The 21095-nt window shown below is 43.0% G+C and overlaps 1 protein-coding gene and 1 long non-coding RNA gene across 2 annotated transcripts in view; one reads left to right on the top strand and one right to left on the bottom strand.

Annotated features, from left to right (window-relative positions):
• The window catches only part of LOC101533345 (contactin-associated protein-like 5), a 326990-nt gene that overhangs the window by 197964 nt on the left and 107931 nt on the right, over nt 1-21095 (bottom strand). Inside the window, exons 10-12 of the mRNA XM_058664175.1 lie at nt 19979-20243; nt 9497-9646; nt 6151-6322 (exon numbers count right to left, since the gene is read on the bottom strand). Coding sequence (XP_058520158.1) covers nt 6151-6322; nt 9497-9646; nt 19979-20243 — 587 coding nt within the window. The remainder of the gene's footprint in view (nt 1-6150; nt 6323-9496; nt 9647-19978; nt 20244-21095) is intronic.
• On the top strand, nt 10675-12440 carry LOC131480345 (uncharacterized). The gene is made up of 3 exons (XR_009245415.1): nt 10675-10873; nt 11774-11895; nt 12313-12440. It is a non-coding gene; the product is annotated as an uncharacterized LOC131480345 (long non-coding RNA).

Raw genomic sequence — 21095 nt, 5'->3', positions numbered from 1 at the left:
CTTTCTCTCTCTGCTGGACACATCCTGGCCACTTGAATGCCTTTCTCACATCTGTGGTTCTTTAGCAAAATTTGCATAGATTGTGGAATCTCATAAACCTGTGATTATTAAATCATGGCTGCTGGAAACAGGAAATTCACAGCCTCAGGCACTCACTGAATTTCCCCCAAGCAACAATGTTGCTACATGTAAAAGGCAGAAATGAGGCAACAAAGTGGTTCTCAAATCTGAAGACTCCTCAAAATCACAAGTGAGACCCCCTACCATTTATGGTCCACTGGAAAGGGGGTTGGACCTGAGTATATGTGTTGATAACAGGTTGGTGTTACTGGGCTAGGGGGAATATTTGGGGAATCACCTTGAGGTATCCAAGTGGGGAAAATGAGTATGTTGTTCATTGTTTTATATATAATATAAATATAACTTTTTGTTTTTCTCGTTAAAATAATAAACATGATAAAGAAGTAGAAATGATTTTGTTTTGATTTTAGCTTCCTCCCATTATGAATTGTGGAAGATTACCATATGGTACCAGTTCTCACAGTGATGTTAGAAGCTGTGATTGTGTGGGCATTGCCCTTACCATGGCTTTCCTGGCATCCAACATAAAAGCTTTCAGATTTACAGAAGAATCAAAAGATATATATTACCCCCTCCAGAGCAGCATTTTTTATATTAGCCTCTGTTTTTAACAAACTCCTCCCCACAGGGTAGGTTTTTAGTATGAATCTGTTTATGGAGGATGATCCAACATCAAGTGTCCTCAATATGAGTGCTCACAACTCTCAAAGCCCAAGATGGGAAATGTGGAAAAGACTTGACCCAAGAGGTTTTACTTCAAAGATACATATGGTGGGGGAAGAAGGGTTCACAAGAGCAGAAATCCCACTCCATAACTCATGCCCTGACCTGTCTATGACCACACTTTGGAAAAAAAAACAGTTGCTTGATTTTAGAAAGAATCAGAGCCAAGAATCTGCCTTGTGGCACATACTAGCAACAGCGGCACAGCCCCCGCTTCTACCCGTGCGTTTGTTGCTCTCTGAACTACTTCCATGTCTGCCAGTGCAAAGCTAGAGCTGCATGGGGTCCACGAACCCTCCCTAATGACATAACTGTCTAAGGAAAACATGGAGGGCATGGGATCTGAGGAGGCCCCCAGGACACGTTGTTGAACCATGAAACTTGCACGTAGTAATGTTGATATAAATGTGCAGACAATGGTTTTTAATAGAGGGTAAAGCCTACTTACCATGCTGATAAAATCTCAAGCCAGGAAAAGAAAACTAAGACTTTCTGTAGGGATTAGCCAGAAACTATTTTCATAATAAAAGGGTGTGCTATGTTTGCTGAGAGTTACAGCTATCCTCAAGTCATCTACCCACCAAAAAAAAAAAAAGTACTATAATCCTCCCCACCCTGATCCAAGCATTCTGCAGCTGGGACACAAGCAAGAGCTGAATGACAGTGGTCAAAAACATCCATAGGAAGAAGAAACTCAGTAGTCTCCTACAGTGTTCCTTGGACTGATTTTGACTTCCATTTGGAGAAAGGGACTGTTAGAGCTGTGATGTGTGAGACTCTGGCTACAGGACTACCAAGAGCTTGGCTCTAGGTCTGATGAGAATCATTCCCTTCGCCTGCCCATTACCACCTTTGCAGGCTTCAGGCAATTCTGAACATTCTAGGAGATGCTTTAAGACAGTCCAACCATAGAGGTAGGACCCAGCAAATTGTTAGAAATGCATCATCCCTCAGCAATGTGGTGATTCTGGGGAAAAGTGTTCACTTTTGCCTGCAAGCCTCAAGGAAACCTCACCCACAGGTTCCTGAAAATGTAGGGTCATCAGATGCATGAGTCTGGAGGGAACAGCCTTCTTCAATTCTGCTGGTTTGGAGGTTGATCCTTTAGGGAAATACAAGGACCACAACTTTGGCATCTAAATGTTTGCTTTCCCCCACCGTAATGAGTGGTGACTGGATACCTGGAGGAGCAGGGTCTCCAAGCATGTGAGAACCCAAACTCAAAAAAAAAAATCACAGGGTTGAATGATTTGGGGACACATGGGAGATACATCACGCATATCACCCCCACCATTTACAATGAATAATCAGCCATGGTGGGATTTGGGATATCAGAGAAACACCTATCCTCTCCTCTCTCCATGGAAGCTAGAGAGTTGAAAACTTGCGGAATTTGTCTAAACAATGCCAACTGCCAGACATGCAGCTGAGTAACTGTCTGTCACATCTTTAACTTAACCTTCAACTATTGCTTCTATCATCCTGGCTTGGAAAAGAGGGAATGTGAACAGAGTTTGGAATAACACGTAGCCTTGTCAAGGTATTTGCCTTTCCAAGTCATTGTCCCCTGCACTCCTGCACTGGGATTCAGGAATTCCTACAGGAATGACCTCCACTTGCTATGCTTGTCTGATTCTCTCTGGCCCCTCTTGCTTTGAATTTGTATCTCAGAGATCATTATCTGTTCACTTTGGTTGACATTCATGTGTAATTTTTTTCTGTTGCTGTGGACCTGGAGCACCTTAGGGCTTTGACTCTGCACCTGACTTATGCCCCACTCTGATTCTGCCTGACATGGCCCAGAACTTCAAATGCATCTCTTTTAAACAGAAACACATTAAATATGATAAATTTACACAGCTTTGCATGGATTGCCTAATCCTGAAAAATCTAGTTGTTGAGCAGAAGGTGGGGTAACATACTTAGAGTCATAGAAACACAGTAGCTACTGCTTCCTGGGGAGTGTGTTGGATAGTATATGGGGAAGATACAGTGGCAGTATGTATCTATTAGTTGCAATTTTAGCCCTGTGTGTCCTTATAAAACCTGACATGCCACTCTGAGTCTTAGTGCTTCTGAATTCTTGGGCACTTAACAGCCCCGCTGGTACCCTGTCATACTCAGGGACATACAAGAACCCTTTGCCTGCCTATGGGCCTAAACCATAGAGGGTGATCAACAGCTGTTCAATGAAAACAATAATATTGAAGGTGATTTTTCTCTGTACTATCTAAAGCAATTCTGTCTTTCCTCCTATCAATTTTAGGGAAGAGTCAGGATGGGCTCATGAAAAAGAGAAGATAAAGGACAGAGAATATGAGGACAGTGGTCAAGGATGGTTAGAAGAGGGATAGTGGTGGCTCACTGTATTCCTGTTTTCTAGAAAGGCATGTGAAAAAGTGTGGGTCTTTTTCCATCCTGTGCTTGGGCCATCAGGTTCTGGGTTCACCTGAAGACCACACATTCTGTGATATGCACCTGCTGAAATGTGCCAGCTCCTTTCTTACTAGACGTCCTAGGATGGTGTCCTTTGCCCACCAATGAGACCCAAATTGATTAAAATATCATAATAATCGAGAAATGACACTGCAAGTTTTTACTCAAGAAGACCTTTCAGAGGTGATTTGCAAAATGCACAAATGGGACAGTAGTCATTCCAGACCACATATCAAAAGGAGAACTTTAAGGATCCTTGGAAGGGAGATCTCTTTCAATCTGGAGATATTCATAACCATTATGTGAATACAGCCTTGGATTTCACTTATCTGATGTCTTCACAGTGGCCAACAATAAATAGTCTTTAAGCCTATCTGACACATAGATGGGGCTAGAAGAAAGGGAAGCTGAGAGAGATGGCTCCCGCCTCCTTTGGAGGAAGAAGCGGGGGTAGTGATAGCAAGGAAGGGGACCTGCATCTCTGTGTCCCCTGAGGAAGAGGAGGAAGAGGCCTGGGGAGGAACTGGGGCAAAATACTCACTCAGTCAGAAGACCAAGAAAGATGTATCCACACACTCTTCTATGCCCACACTAAAGAAAAATCACAGTAGAGGTGATTGCATTTGTCCTGAAAGGAGGTTTGCATTGGTTTACACAGTCAAAACAAACACCAAACTGAGAAACCATTTGTCTTTCTAGCCTCTGATCCTCTTTAACCAGTGTTAAAAAATTCATTTGAAAACTAATGAGGCAAGCAAAGCCTTTTGCCACATGTTCCCCTTCTGCTAGAGGAGTGTCTGGTTTTACTCTCTAAACTAAACACAGGGCCCAGTGCAGTGGCCTAGCAGTGAAAGTCCTTGCCTTGAACATGCTGGAAACCCATATGGGTGCTGGTTCTAATTCTGGCAGCTCCACTTCCCATCCAACTTCCTGCTTGTAGCCTAGGAAGGCCCAAAGCCTAGGGATCCTGCACCCATGTAGGAGACCTGGAGGAGGCTCCTGGCTCCTGGCTTTGGATCAGCGCAGCACTGGCCATTGTGGTCACTTGGGGAATGAATCATTGGATGGCAGATCTTCCTCTCTGTCTCTTCTCTCTGTATGTCTGACTTCGCAGTGAAAATAAACAAATCTTTAAATATATAAATAAATAAACTTGAACATAATCATTTCTGATACAAGTAATCAAAACTACAATTGTAGGTACCACAATTATGCAGACTACAATCACACAAAAGAAAGTAATGATGCAGTGTAGATATCAATGATATCCACATACTGGAAAGTAATGAGAACTTCTTTGATTAGAAAATAAAGTACCATAGAAACCCCTATTGATAAATGTTCTTTGCACTGACGCATGCTTTATAGAAGCTATGCCAGCTGATGGAGAAGCATCAACCATGGCTAGAGACTAAAGGGTTCAACCACCCACTGTGAGACTTCCAATTCTGACAACTCCAAACATGCACATTACTGAAGCACCTCATTTATTACCCACTTCTCCAGCTAGTTCAATAGAAAACACAAATAAGGCAGAAAAACCAGCAAGCCTATGTGATTCGTGGATGGCCCCATGTGTAGTAGTATTCACAGAAAAACATGTGTGCAAAACTCCAGCTAATTATATGGGTCATTCTTGGCAATAACTGTCATTACGCTCCACAGAGCTGACCTGTGTGCCGCTTCGCAGAGGCACCTGCTCCTACCCTGGGCTGGGGCAATCACCATCCTGTCTATATTTCTTCTCTTCCAGTGCTTCTCTCTCTCCTGTTTTGGAGTACCCCATCTACCAGGCAGATCACGTCACCCCCGTCATGATTCTTGCCTGAAGCCCTTCCGCTCACATTTCCATGGAGACATTGTTGTTATTCTTTAGGCACAATGACTTGTAAAATAATACAATCACCTCATCCATTCACTGGAACAATAAACATCATCAATTATACTATGATATAGTATAGATATAGTATCAAGTATAACATGTATTCAGGTTTTAGAGACCTTACATGTTAAAATTATTATGAATTTAGTACTATTTTTGGTACATAGGAGTGATGCTTCAATGTGATTTATCTTACTCTATTGTAATTACTCATTTGTCCCTGGATAAAACATTCAGCAAAAATACCCTATCACCAACACATAGATAGGCACTATGTTTATTTAACGAACTGAGAAAAGATGCGCTGTGTTTAGTTAGCAGAATTGCGGTAATGTAGGAGGCAGGTGTCCAAGAAGGAGGGTTGACCCCCTAAGAGACACTCAGAATCCACCATTTTGGATTGTCTGTATAATGTCTTTAAATCTAGGAGCCCTGGTTATGAGAGGAGCCAGAAGCCAAGAGGAGAGACTGAGCTTTCACTTCCTGTGGCCTGCCAAATAGAAGTGCTGAGTCTCACTAGCCAAGCCCTGTGTCTCTCAAGCTGAAGCAGCAAGTGTGAGGTGGCACCAGCAATGATCAGCCTCCCCACAGGCTGCTGCACGCCCCTGGGCACTGCCCGGAGTGCGTGGGGAGGCTCCCAGAGACCTGCTGCTCACCAGCCTGGGTAAGCTAAAGGCACCTGATGCAACAGAGTACGCACCACTTGGGAAAGGAAGTAATACCTCCCTCCTGTTTCCTTTACTCCTGACTTCAAAGGAATCAAATGCCGTTCATGCACAAAATTTTAATCCTTTCACAAACTTGTATTTTGCATCTCTCAATACTGCTAGTCAATATGAGGAAAGACTGAACTAATTGTAACCATTTTTCCCTGGGCCCACAATCCTTTCAAAAATATTTTCTGTTAGGTGACTCAGTTATGTTCAATGTGGCTAATGTTGGTGGATTAGACCTTTGCTTAGAGAAACTCAAATGTAGAGAAGAGAGAATGGAAAGGGGTGGAGCAACAGAGAAGAGACAATCATTACCTGTCTTCGATGCTGCACAGATCAGTGTGTAAACCACTCAAATTCCCCAGGGCACCTTGCTGAACTGAAATGAGGTCCTTGGGCTGGTTATCAAAGAAGATGAGCCTCATGCAGCCTTGGAAAGCCTTAACGGGACTGAGACATTGGGGCTCGGTGAGACGGTCGGGGCATCCTGTGGGACAGAGAGAACAGATGAAGAATGCTGAGATGATCCATCATGGCTTTGGAGACTTATCGAGGGAAAACCTACAGATCTCTTTATTTTGATTTTTCATTCACAGCAGTGTAAGCATGTCCTGCAATACATGGGAGTTGATGGGATTGGTACAAAATGGGTCATACTCTGTCTTTGTATAGAAAATGGATATATGTTGTAAGGATTACTGATACTTCAGAATTATATTTCTGATTATTTATCCCTGTTAGTAAACTCCTTGCCACTCTCTTCCATGGTATCCTTCTTCAATTCACAGGAAGCTGGGACCACTTGGAAATTCTGATTTGTCGAGAAGCCTAAGTTGAAGTGAAGCATCCAATGTTGAATTACCCCTTTACAGGAAAATGTGCTTTGGGTAAGTATCGTGACAAAGCAATTGTCTAATTGTCAGCATTAACAGGCTTGGTTCCCGAGAAAGGTACATGGAGGGATGTTACTGGAATTTTGAATTGATTAGCAAAGGAAATAGATGCTTTAAGGGAATTAAGGACTTAAATGCATACAGTTTGAGCATGTAATAACACATGTAAAAGGTTAACATCTGAGCTTTTAGAAAGCAATTTTTAAATGAATTGAGCTGATTTAGCATAACTGGCAAGCAGCACATATCCACTTCTCATTCAGGCAGGTAGAGGGCAGGGCAGATTTAGGAGTGCTCACCCACTTGGCAGACTTCCCCAGTGGTTGTAATTTGTTCACAGCATACGGGAACACAAGCTTGAAAATATGGCAATAACTCCTAACTAATCAGGAATAACCGCAGCCATTGTTAATAGACACTTACTACTGGGCAAGCGCCTGGCAGCTGGTTAACAGCTCACAGACACTCTGTAATATGAAGAGAAATACGACTGGTCATTGAGGAAGTCAAGAGAATTTACGCAAGTGGGCTGTTCTTACTGAAACTGATTTTTTGCCTTCCTTAAATTTGCAGCCTACATACGAGGCATGTGGTTAAACTCCATGAAAAGCATAAATGAATCTTCACCAACTGAACCCAGTGTCCCTGAAATGTACTTTTAAGAACATGCGTCCACCTGCGGAAGGGCAATCATCTCTGCCTTTAAGAGATGTCAAATGCATATTGCTCCATAATTATTTAAAACAATCTTCTTTAGACATCCCTTTCTCTCTCCCTGATGTATGACCTAACATGCAAATGAACACAACCTGTGAGGTGTGGCCTAGGGGTCACAGGATCCAACATTTTTGTTACATCTGCTGTCCTTTCTATCTTCACTAGTGGGCCATGGATGGCATATAGATCTGGTTGTGAATTCTTGTTCGCCTGTTCATCGCTCACTTCATGAACCTGTGTCATGTCTTCATTATAGCAGAAAACACCCTTGCTATCTATGAAGTGGGAAGAGTATCTGCTATGCAAGCGCGTCCCATGAATGAACTTAAAACAGACATCACATTCACGGAGGGTGGAGCTGCAGCTCTGAAAGGATGTGTGGCCTTTGCACAGGTGGAGAAGACTTTAGGTGAAGGACTGAGGCCTTTCCTCCTCCTAAAATCAGGCCAGCAAGGCATTGCCACACATGATTCCCTACCAGAGATGCCCTCTATGGACTGGACTTGCAACTCACACTTACATAAAATCTCTTATAGATTTCAAAACTTCTCATCCCACATTTCACTGCGTATGAAAGAAGAAACTTGGATAATCTATTTGAGGTACTGCAGTCCATACTTCTCCATAATACTGCTTTTCTCTTGGGGAATGGGGAGAATGGGGAGTTGCAGCACAGGGCTCAGCGCAAGCCCACACCTCTAAAGGCTGAAGCCAGCTGGATCGATCCCTGCCTGTGGCCAACACTAGCATTGGTATCTTAACCTTGACTCCCCTCTCCTAGCAATCCTGAGGATGAGCCTACCCCACCCCAGCCCAGACAGTCATTTAAGTGTTTTGCTTAAGGTCAGATATTTAATGTCCCTCTTCAGAAATTATGTGTATAATACAAACTATTGACTAATACATCAGATACTCACTTAAATGAAATCTTTTAAGATACACACACACAGAGATCTATAGATATATGCATATCTATAGATATAATGTAATAACTGTGTCTAGACATGCAAGTACTTCAAAAGGTGTGTGGAAGGGTGGGAATTTGCATCAATGTCTAGGACTTCACTTGGGATGCCCACATGCCACATAAGAGTGCCTGGGCTTGATCCCTGGATGATTCGTGACCCCAGGTTCCTGCTACTGTGCACTCTAGGAGATGACAGGTAATGGCTCAAGTAGCTTGGTCCCTGAGGCAGACGCAGGAGACCTGGGAGGAGCACCAGGCTCTTGACTCTGGCATGGGCCAGCCCTGAGTTCCCCAGGCATTTTGGGGATTGAACCGGCAGGTTCACAGCCTGTCTCTCTCTCTAGCTCAGTCTCACTGTTTTTCAAGTCAATAAAATGAATAAATAAAATGGAAAATGTCATTAAAAGCAAATCATTACACTTCTTTTAACTGTAGAAAATGTCTATCATGATCAAGCCATGTATGGACTTCAATTTTATTTTTGTGTTCAGACCTGTAATTCCGCTTTCCATAAACTTTTGGAAGTATACATCATATTTGTCATCCTAATTATCTCCAAGATATTGTACTTGGAAAGATTAACGGGATTCACGTAACATAGGAGATGGTGGAATCTGAGCTGGCTACTCTGTGTAATTACAAGACCCTGGGCCTCCTTTGACGCCTCCATTGTAGGTGCTCCAAGCCATGGGCACAGCCTCTGCGTATGTGAGGAGGGAGGAGAGGGGCTGAGAAAGCAATAGGTAGAGAAATGATTGGGGTTGCAAAGCTGGATGCTTCTACCTGAGTTTCCGCCTTGCAAATCCTGCTGACTTTTGGTGAATTTTCTCCAAGTTTTCAGCTGAGTTTGTCTTTCCAATGTGATCTCAGACCCAGGTGTAACTGCAGAAACGTTCTTTGGCTGAGTTATGTAATTGCAGTCCTCGTAGATACAATACTTTCTTTTCTCTGCTCTGTCCTAGGTAATTTCTATGTGTATGGCTGTGAGACCATATTCAGTGTGTGTGTGTCAGAATGAGGTAACTGTCCCCTGCATTTCTCCCTCTCCACCTCTGTTTTCAATGTCATATCCTGGAGAACTTACCTCTGAGGTAGTAGCTGCCTCCTGAATAAATCTGCACCGGAGTAGTGTCTTGAGCTGTGGATTCTGCGTAATTATCGACAGTGAGAGTGACGCGGTTCCTTCTGGCGCTGAGGCTGACCACATGCCACAAGCCATCATGCAGATTGCTGCCTGGAACAGAAACAGGAAGAGCAGGTGTCGGGATGATTGATGCTGTGGTCACGTGCATCCTGAGCTAAACCCTCCTGCCTGGGCTCCCAGTGCTTATCAAGGATCATCTCCCTTCATCTCACAATTCCATTTGTGTTTGTCTCTCTCTCACTCTACCTTCCAGCCTGCCTGCTTGCGTTTCTTCTTCCTTCCTTCCCCTTCCTTCCTCTTTTTGCTTCTGAAAATGAATAATCCACCTTTAATAAGTTTTTCTAAAGATCAAGAGGGAAAAACACAAAATTATGTGTGTATATATTATATATACATACAGATTTATTTGACACCCAGTGGCATGTTATGTAATAATACTTACCTAAAAACGAAGAAGAAAAAAGCATTTGATATGCTAAATAATCAACTAATGTGTATATGCAGAAGACAATGCCAAAAACAAAAACAAAATCAAAGTGATACTAATGGCTTCATGAAGTTCTGGCTGGAGCAGTCATGTGTGTGCAGGGGAGTTAACTCCATATGAAAAGTCCAAGAACATTTTGTTTTAGGAATGTTTTGAAAATGATCAGGAATTTGCAACAAGTTGGACAAGAAACACAGGAAGTCTACATGGGAGTTCAAAAGTCATGAAGCTAAACAGGACAGAAAGATGGAAGGTGGCAAGTAGGTCCCATCACCTAGAGGCTGCCCCACTGCGGAAGTGTATCTCTGGCTCTCTCTCATCTTGTTAGGTTTATTTAGGGGAAGCTCAGACACACTTGAGAGAGGCTCTTAATCCAGGCAAAGTTTAATAAAGGGTCTGACGGACCACTTCCACCTGGTGTGATAGCTGCCAGAGGAAAATAGCAGCCAGCGAGCACGGCTTTGGGTTTTAAACACCGCGCCTGAGTGGCAGAGAAGGGAGGGGCAACAGAGGCTTCCTGCCTGGCTCGTGCTCCGGGGTGTTTGGCGCGTGCTCAACGGTTGTGCGCTCACCTGTCTATGACGTGTAGTTGCGGGGGCGGGGCTCAGGGGTCCAGGTGGTAGCCGTTAGTTACTGTAGACATTGCTCCTGGGATGAGCCAGGGGTGATCCATTCCTGGGCTCATTCCCACTCTACCTCGGGCCATCGTTCTACCCTGTGCAGCCTCACATCTTCCTGCTTCGTGGCCGCCTTTCTACTCTGAGTCACAGAAGCCAGCAGCTTCCCCAGTTAGAACCGCGTTCCTGGGAACCCTTCCACAGAGCTTACAGGTATCACTTCCTCTCATTACCCTTCTGTCTTAAGTTCCAGAGGGACTAGGACACTCGAGCGGGAGTACAGAGCACTATACAGAGACCAAGAAGAATCCACTATACCCACAGATTCCCCTCTCGGTGTACCAATACTAGAAGGCAGCGTTTGTCCCATCATGTGGATGTGGATGTCCACTCTACACACAGCATACAGCAAGATTCTGCCCAGCCAGGACACAGTTTTAGAGATTCTTTCTCCAACCCCGGAAAAAAAACTTTTCACATGGTTCTGTGATGTGTTATTTACACAGTACTGCCTTGCTCAGGACCCTGCCACTTACAATTTAATAGAAATTTAGACAAGCTCCTTCATGTTGCTAAACCTGCTTACTCATCTTGCAACAGAAGCAGAACTGATTGGCTTGAGAGCCTCTGAGTTTTACTTTCTGATGAAAACCAGAATCAGGTGGTTTTCCATGCAGTGTCATAGTTGACCTTTATGATTCAAAGCAGCATAGTTCAGGGAATAGCAAAGGTGCTGAATAATTGAATGAATTAACAAGGGGATGAATTGATAAATCAGAAAATAAATGAAACAAAATTTCCTGAACTATAATAGAACCTGGCATTTCCTGCGTCTAAATTCTCATAAGAAACTCTGCCTGATCTATTCCCTTGGGTCATATCATTTACTGCCTGGCAGTCTTAAGCAACAATGTATCAATGTGTTTCCTCTCTCCAGTGGGGTTACAGGTTGCTGGGGGTGGAGTCTGAGTCAAGCTGAGGTGTCCTCATTGGTTTCAACAGGGCAACGTGCCCTCTCCGTATGTTCACTAATTGACTGAACATCAGAGCAGCTGAATCTGAACTGCCAAGGGTCACCACAGGGTTCTCTCATTTGCATTGTTTAAATCACAGGTTAAACCTCTCCTACTTGCTAAGGCACGGCTTGAAATTCATGTTAACCTGGATCCTGAAAACCCTTGGTCAGCGTATGAACAGAACAATATCTGTGATTGCCATCCATGAGAATCTAACAGGTACAGGTTTTGTTGGGGGTGGAGGGTGAAGGATTTTTTTTCCTGTTACAGGTCTCAAAGTTGGCTCAATTATCCACATGTTAATCACTGAAGTCAGAGCATCCGAGAGCTATTCTGTCACTCCATTCAAAGCGCAAATCTGCCTCTAGGGTCTATAGTGAAAACGCTGCTTCTCTTCCCCTCCTGCTTGACTTCTGTGTCCCAGGTCGCTGGAGCTCCCAAGGAGTTTTTCACCCCTGAGCTTTGTCCTCCCTTGGAGTATCACCTTGCTCTGTTTAGTCACCATAGTCATGATGTACAGTTTGCACCTCTAGGACATCTCCCTTTTCTAGTCCAGTTTGTTGCCTCTGTGGCAAGATTTCCCTACCCACAAGCACTTGTCCTCCTGCCTTAAAATCTCTCTATTGTCCCTCCCAGCAGGGCCTCTGCAATCCTGGGGGCAGTACACCAGCTGCAGGTTGGAACACACAACATTGTCACAAAACATGGTTTGAAAGCTTCCTGAACTAAACAGAAGAGTGAGTTACATGGCGGAACTGTCACAGTGGAACATGAAAGAGCAAAGGGAGCAATAGCATGTCTGATGGTAGGGTATTCTATAATCATCATCATCATCATCATTTAGCTCCCCCAGTTCCTTTTTTGAATAAAACATGGGGGAAGGAAGAGTAGGTTCAGAAATAAGGTGTCTCAATTATCATTATTCAGATGCCCATGACATCATTTTGGTAAACATCCAATCTTTCTTGGCAACGTAAAGCTTGGGTAATTTCATTTCTCCATTGCTTATCCAGAAGCATAAGGCCTCTTCATGGTGTGGTATTCTAAAACTTGAACTTTGTGCTCAGTTTGTGAAAGCCACAGCCCATTGTGTGGCAGTTTAATTAACCGCAGTGATGGTATTTTCTCATTATTTTAGTTAAAACACAGAAGCATGAATGGCAACGTAATTGAAGCAGAGGATGAAGTTCACAGACGAATGTGCAGATGTGCAGATGGCAGGTAGCTGCCAGTTGTTTATACGGACATGGCAATATTTGAGGAAGAGCTTAGTTAATTGCTGGTCAGTAGACTGTACACATCTGACTGCCAGGATTACGATGTTGAGCGCTTCCCTCCTGTGTGACAAGGCTCTCCAGGCCTCCTCCCCACCTCTGGAGACCTTATAGCCTTTTCAATCATGTTAGAACTTTCCCTTGGAAGAGTTCATTCTTGTGTGTGACATGTTCTACAGCACATGCTGCATATGATTGTCATAAAACCAACATTGTTAAAAACCACTTCTAATCTAGAACTAAGTTCTTCTGAGTGGAATGAAGGTCAATTCCACTGGTTCCTTCATTCAGTCAGGCACTAATTCAAGCAAAAAGTACGGTTGCCCTATCCCCTTTGGAGACAATCCCATGGATGTTTAAATTCTTTATTTAAAATAGTATACCAGTTGCCAATAATCTGGATTAATTGCAATAGCTAACATAACTAAATGATATTCTATGTAAATACAGATAGTAGTATTTATTTGGTTTTATAATACAAAAAAAGAAGGATGTCCATGTTCAGCATAGATTAAATTAAAAAAAAAATGACCTCCAATTAGTTGATTTTTTGTGTGTATGTCCACAGATGAGAACCCTCTGGATTGAAAGGCCTGAAGGCAGTCACTGAGGCCCTCTGGGAAGCAGGTGTCTCACTGAGCCTTCAACAAATGCAATGGGTACAACAGGTAACCGGGTATTTAGTTCTGTACCATATGGTGGAGAAAAAGACCCTGGACAGCCAATCATATGGGAAGATAGCCAATATATGTAGCTATGAGGTGAATGCCCTTCCAAAATCATGTGTTGAGAATTTAACCTCCATTGCCTAAAAAATACAGTGGCATTTTGTATGTTCATCTATATCTCCCTTTAAATCCAGAAGTAATTGCTTCACGTAGCTGGGTGCATCTGGAGTTGGAGCATAAATGTTAAGAATGGTAATTACTGTTCTGCACCCAAACTGTTGACAAATGTGTTGTTAGAGTTATAAGCCAGTCTAGACTATCCTAAAATCCGCCAAGTTCAGCAAAGTTATGCTTCAACACTATAAAATGCTAAATACGAAAATGAAAATAGACACAAGACAGCTGAATAGTACCCTACAGCCATTTTAAGGTATATAGCAGCCAGTTCTGTATATAAACTAAAATGAAAATATAAACGAGCTAATCACAGGATGTGGTTAAAAACTTGCATTTTTTTTATTTTTTTAACATACTGGTTACTCAAAACCATGTCAATTCCATAATGCTGTAAATTGTTGTTGACGTTATGTTGGGCCTCTTAATTGATTGGGATGATAATTCTGCCAGCTCTACCTTTAGACCAGAAATAGTCTCCCTAAGAAACTGTTCAATTCATCTGGACAATAAGATGCTGGACTCTATGCTTGGTATATGTTTGCAAAGAAAGAATCTTGATTGAATTTGAGCTGTAATACTGCAACAAGGTGGAGGAATCCACCAGGGGGGAGGGGAGGGGTGGGGGCTGGGGGGATTCCCAGAGCCTATGAAACTGTCACATAATGCAATGTAATTAATTAAAAAAAAATGCAGTGGCATTTTGAGAGATGAAGAAGCAAATTTTTTTTAGGACACACTACTCTTTAGAGAATAGGAAATTAAGACAAAGTCACACATGGAAGGGAACAGTTGAGGGCATCAGGAGAAGATGGCCGGCTTTAACCCAGAGAGGTGCCAGAATATCAGTTTTGCCAATATTCTCACTTCAGTCTTTAGCCTTCCAGAACTGTAAGTAAAATCTACAGTGTTTGTTCTGGCCCTCCTAATAGACTAACACAGAAGAAGGAGCTTCAAAAGTACTTAGAAATGAAATTAAAGTACAGGATTTTTGTTGCAAAGAGCATCTGCAATCCATGCGAAAGAACATTCACCAAAAGTTTCGTGTGAGATGTGTACTGTAGTGAAGTCTGCATGGACTCCAAAAGTGTCCTGTTACTATAAGAACTTATATTTTCATTTCATTTTCCATGAACATTTGGAAATACCCCCATACAAACTATCAGGACAGTGATACAAAGGAGAAATGAAAAAAAAAAAAAGTTTCAAACTTTCTTGAATAGCACTAAACATTCCCAAATTTTTCTTCCATGTAAACTACCAAAGTGGATTTTGGTTTCGTGAAAAGGCAGTGCAGTACAAGGCTCCTGGAAGGTGTTCCCTATTCCAAGGCCAGGCCCAGGACTCCACATGGGTGAAGAGCACTAGGTATGAGTAGAATGTAAATGGCCCTGCACAGTAGGACAAGGTCGTGTGAAACAGATCCCAAAGACTGACCTCACGTCAGTTAGTAGCCTTAGTCCATTGAAGACAGTCCTCGTAAGGAGTCAGCCTTGAGCTATAGAAAAACATTTAAAGGGTATATACTAGATACTCAGTAAATGTTTTGTGTAGGGTATGTGTTGATAGATATGCATCACTTGCTTTAAAATATTCTATAAAGACTGTTAGTTATTTAAAAAGGTCGAGTTCTAGTTCTAGTTTATAGGATATTGCGATACTATTACATGCAGCTAATTCCCACAACCTGGTTCTTTACCGTGATCTGAAAACATCAGACGCAATGAGGTATCTTAGGAGGTTTGTTCCAGCAGGGCAGGAACGGGGTGGAGGTGCTGGAGAGAAAAAGGGAAAAGGGGAAGGAGAAGAGAGAGAAGAGACAGAGCCGCACCTGGGGCCATTTTGTCTGCAAGGTATGGGGGGCAGGGATTGGGAGGGATAGAGGGCAGGCCCCAGGGGATTGGCGACTGCAGGTGAATGCCTAGGGATGATTGGTGAGTGGGCGGGGTTGGGGAAGGGGCTGGAAGATTGGGGTGGGGTTCTCAGGTGGAATGCGGGGTTACATCTATTGGTGGGTGGTTAGACTGGCACGAATTTCATGAGCTATGAGGAAGACAGAATGGTGCCGGGTCCAGAGTGGGATATTCGAATAACTCCTTACAGCCTTTGCTGAAGTTAGTGACCTTCTCATCTTGTATGAATCCCAACTAGCCCGATGCTGTTGGCTCAATATGACTTGGCTCCCCAGCTGATGCAGACATTTAGTCCCCAAAGTCATAAATTAATGGTGCTGAGATGGCAGAGAAACAATCAGCTCATGGTGTGTGGTGAGGGAACTGGATTGGTGAGATTCTCAGAGTGTGCCCCTGTGAATGTATTCTGGATGTTCTACAGGGTGAGAGATATCACACACACACACACACACACACACACACACGATTGAGTTTTCACCTCATACATCAGCTTCCTGGATTTCCAGGTGATTTCTCTCTGCAGGCACTTCCCCATCCACTGTGTTCATTAGACACATAGTGAGAGGACTCTCCAGTGATGGGCTTTGAACCTCCAAATCTATGAGCCGAAATAGCCTGCTCTGTGAGTGGCTGTGTCTGGCATTTAGTTGCAGAAGTAAGGTTAACAGAAAAAATGCTTCAGGAAGACCTACCTTTAAATCTCAAATAGTATATTTTCCTAAATAGCCTATAGTACATACAACTGTAGGGCTTTCTTCTCAAGCACTGTTTGTTTTTAATAACCCTTACAATTGTATTATTTTAAAAATAAAAGCGAATATTCACTTTGTATTGGGTAGCAATGGGATATATTGAAACTACCATGGACTTGAGAGCTCAAATAAGCAACTTTAGGATGAACATTTTCTGATTCAAAAAACATACAGTTTATTTTTATGACATGTCATCTGCGGAACAACTTAATTCAAATAACTTCTATTTTAAGGTTGTTTGTGTATTTCTCTGAGATTGCCAGCTCAGAAAACAGTAAATTTCCTCCTCCTCCTCCCTGTGAAAATCACGCATACAAGACGAAGCCCTAGAAGTAAGTAAGGAAGGAAGTGCCAGGCATCTCTGTTGTTTAACTTTTATAACTCTGAATATGAAAATATAATTCTGGGTGGTTAACTTACCACCATGACTGGAAATCTAATGAGTTTTATAAAACTCCACTAACTTTACAAATTCACTCTCAGCTTTTGTGACTTCTTAGAATGAAGCCCTTCTACCTCTAGATCTTAGGTCAGAATGGAAGAAAAGGGAATTTATTAAATAGCTACTTAAGATATCTGAGAATTTGAGACATCTTAATCTGCTTTAATGGCTGTCACTGCCCTCCTTATTCATTGCATTGGAATAGCAGAGACACAGACAGCGTGAAGGAATGATTCCGACCCACTGATTCCTTACGTAAATGATGACAGCACCTGAGCTTGAGAAAGTCAGCCCAGGTCTCTCAAGTGAGCAGCACACACCTAACACCTTGAATCTTCACCTGCAAATTCCCTGGATGTGCAGTATAGGAATCTGGAGCTAGTAACAAGGCCAAACTCAAACTCTAGCACTCTATTAGGAAATGTGAGCATCTCAAATGAAGTCTTAACCACAATGCAATTATCTATCCCCAGTTTTTAATTTCCTGGAACAGGCCATTTCTAACATGACCTCCTGATCCACATTTGATGATATCCATGTCTGTATACAATCTTTTCTATATGAACATAAAGTTGACTTCATCTTCCACTTGGAATGAATAGACTGACAGGAGAATATTGAGACACTGCCTCCAATAACACTGTTTTCAAGGGCTGGTTTTTTTTTTTTTCTGTTGGGTGTTCCGTGTCACTTTCTGCAGGCTGCTTTCTAGAGAGATCATGAGAATGAGATTGGCAGTGGATGTCCTGGCCCCACTTGCGACTCTGAATTTTAGCTCACAAGCAGAGCTCCCTGCAGGAAGCCCCATCGATGACTGCACTTTAGGTCAAGTGAGGTTCTGAGTAAGAATCACATACCCAAGTGACCGCTAAAATCCTCACCAACAGAAACTGGGGTAAGGTGTCAGCAATCAAAACTTTTAGTGTCCTGTAGTATATAGCTGTTGGTAATTACTGCACTTATATTTGCATGAGCAAAAGCTGATATGTTTAAACAGGACCACAGGACTGAAGAAAGGCTACCTTCAAGTTTATTTTTCTGATTCCCGGCTTGAGACACTACTGCGTTTCTCAGATATCCAACTCGCCCTTCATCTCCCTTATTGACATTAAGAATATTCCATGGCCTTCACTATTACGCTATATATTTTTTTTACTATTTATGAATTTCCCTTTATCTGATTGATTATACTCTCACAGTTCAGGAGGAAAGGAAGGGTACTAAAATGTAAGGAAAATCAGGCAGTCCAGTCCTGCATGATTGATGTTGGCCCTGGGTACAAAGCAGAATGAGACTTGAGGAAGATTCCTTCAGGGAGGGATCTCCAACGATCCATGGGCTGATCATCATGCCTTAGTCCCTAGTGCAGGTTCTGGCATGTCGGTATAAATGAATGTCCATAGTACATTACCATAAATAGAAATAGAGCTTCCCAAATATCAGCCATTTCCAGATCATTAAAAGCAAAACAAAACCAAACGCAGTCTTGGGGCTGGTGTTGTGTTGGAGCAAGTCAACATTGCCTCTTGCAACACTGACATCTCCTACTGGAACACCAGTTTAAGCCCCAGTTACCCTCCTTCCCATTCAGCTCCCTGTTAATTTCCCTGGGAAGGCAGAGGAGATTATACGTATGGGAACACTGTCATCTTTGTGGAACCTCTGTGTGGGGTCCTGCTTCTGACTTCTGGCTAGCCCAACCCTGTATGCTATAGTCATTTGTGAGAGAAGTTTTTGTTTTTCTGTCTTTTATGTAACTAAATACATGCGCACAGACATCTTAAAATGTTTTGCTATATCCAGATGCAATATATAGTATTGCTTATAAATTGTTTCAAAACACATCTTAAATATGTATTCTAAGTATATGTATATGCTTGAATGTATACTTTAAATATTGATATGTCTTTTTATAGATTTGTTTACCTATTTGAAAGTCAGAGATACAGAAAGAGAGAGAGAGAGAGAGAGATTCCAAGTGCTTGTTCACTCTCCAAATGGCTGAAAAATCTAGGCCAAGCTGAAACCAGGAGACCATTCAAACTTCTGTGGGTGACAGGGACCCTGAATCTCGAACTATCTCCTGTTACTCTCCTAGACTCATTAACAAAGAGTTGGAAGTGACATGAAACTTCTGGGTTTTCAAAGTAACTTATATGGCATCACATATCACATGCTGTAGTTCAACACTTTGGGCCATGTCAGTCGCTACAATATGCTTCTTGACACTTTTTTCATTTTTTTCCTTGAAGTTGAATTGAGAATTGTGAAAAAAAAATCAGCTCTGTCCTTCAGAAACATGTCGTTGTGAAAGCCATTTCTGTTGCTCCTCTTCATCACCTTCCAACTAGAAAACATGGCCTTCTACGAGTGAGGGCAGCGAGAATTCCAATCACTTCAGATCCAGTCTAGAGGGGGCACACATACCTGAGTGCTCTGTCAGTGAACACTCCTACACGAAATATTCCTAATCAATAATTCCTTAAGATTTATGTATTTTTATTGCAAAGTCAGATACACAGAGAGGAGAAGAGACAGAGAGGAAGATCTCCCATCCATTGATTCACTCCCCAAGTGGCCGCAACAGCCGGAGCTGAGCTGAGCTGACACCAGGAGCCAGGATGCTCTTCTGGGTCTCCCATGCACATGCAGAAACCCAAGATTTTGGGCTGTCCTTGATTGCTTTCCCAGGCCAAAAACAGGGAGCTGGATGGGAAGCAGGAAAGCCGGGGTTAGAACTGGCATCCATATGGGATCCTGGTGCATGTAAGGTGAGGACTTTAGCCACTAGGCTACTGCACCAGGCTCAGGAATTCTTATCCCCACATCATTGATGAGGATGTTGAAGGGGTAAGGAAATTAAGCCACCAGTTAAAGTTCACATACCTAATGTGAATTTCACTTGAGAAAAAGTTTTTCTTAACAAGAACAAAAGTGCTGCCTCTATAGAGTGGAGCAGCTGTGCAAACAATGGGCCTTCCCATGAACCTTAGAGCCAGCCTCTGTGTGTATCAGTGAGAGCCTTCTTTCTTAATGTGGTTGAACAAGAAGCCCTCTTGGCCGGCATCAGCACACATACCTGTGAGGATCTCTGCGACATGCTGGGTGGTTTTCTGGATGAGGAGCCTCAGGATGCTGCCCTCCAGGCTCAGCAGCAGGGTCCCTGAGCCCTCAGACAGCTCCGTGGACAGAAGCACCCCATCCTCATTCCATGTTCGAGACTGGAAACTCACTGAGAGCCCATCGATTTGTGGGGTGCCGGGCAGGAGCAAGTAACTGTTGCAGGAGTTGACAAATGTGATGGGAACGATGGGTGGTTCAGAGCAGGAAAACGTGATATTGCCCTGGAAACAAACATACAGAAAAATCCAACAGAAAAGCTAGGACTTATTATTATCACTATTGTTATTATCACTATTGTTATTATTCTGCTTTCTGATAGGTGATATAAACAGCCACCTGGGGCTGAGCTAAAATTCATGAACATTTCACATCCAGCTACAAGATCTTAAAGGCACAAAGCATAAGCTTTGCTTAGAGACACTTCTGAGACCATTTTGTCCTGGGTGAAGGGTTCAGTGCTGTGTGCAAAGAGGATATCTGGTATGGCAGCAAGGGAGGAGGAGGGAATTGGAGCATTTTCAAGGGGACCTCAGATGGAAAAATAGTTGCACTCACTCATTGCACAAATCCACATGGCCTGCCAGCCACATGGCACATGTTTGTGGTGGTTTTTACAAAGATGCTTGTGGAACAACTTTGTTACACACTGAGATGTGCTACAAACAAAGGAACAAAAACTGGAGTCCAGCTCCCATGGAAACCTGGCGTAAGAACTAAACAAGGAAAGGTTTAACAAGCACGTGGTCGGAATGACAGCAGGTGAGGGATGGGAGTGAGCTGTCGGGGGCATTTTTACAAGGGGCAGGATGTGAGCAACAGCCTGCAGAAACTAACACAGCGGCATCCCTGCAGTCCTGGAGGCACTTTTTTTCTTGTAAGCAGTAAGTAGGTCATGAAGGGCCAGAGAAAGAGGAGAGGCTGGAAAGGTGAATTGGTAACTGGGAGTCAGAACACTCTGATGCTGCCTATGCAGTTTTCCTTCTAAGTCAGGGCACTTTGAAGTATCACAAGCTACCCTTGTGATTAACAGTGACAAGGGGCGGAGAGTGGACAAAAAGCCTGAACTTGGGCAT

Source organism: Ochotona princeps, chromosome 5, assembly GCF_030435755.1.
Source record: "Ochotona princeps isolate mOchPri1 chromosome 5, mOchPri1.hap1, whole genome shotgun sequence".
Taxonomy (NCBI): domain Eukaryota; kingdom Metazoa; phylum Chordata; class Mammalia; order Lagomorpha; family Ochotonidae; genus Ochotona; species Ochotona princeps.
This window is presented reverse-complemented; position numbering and strand designations above follow the sequence as displayed.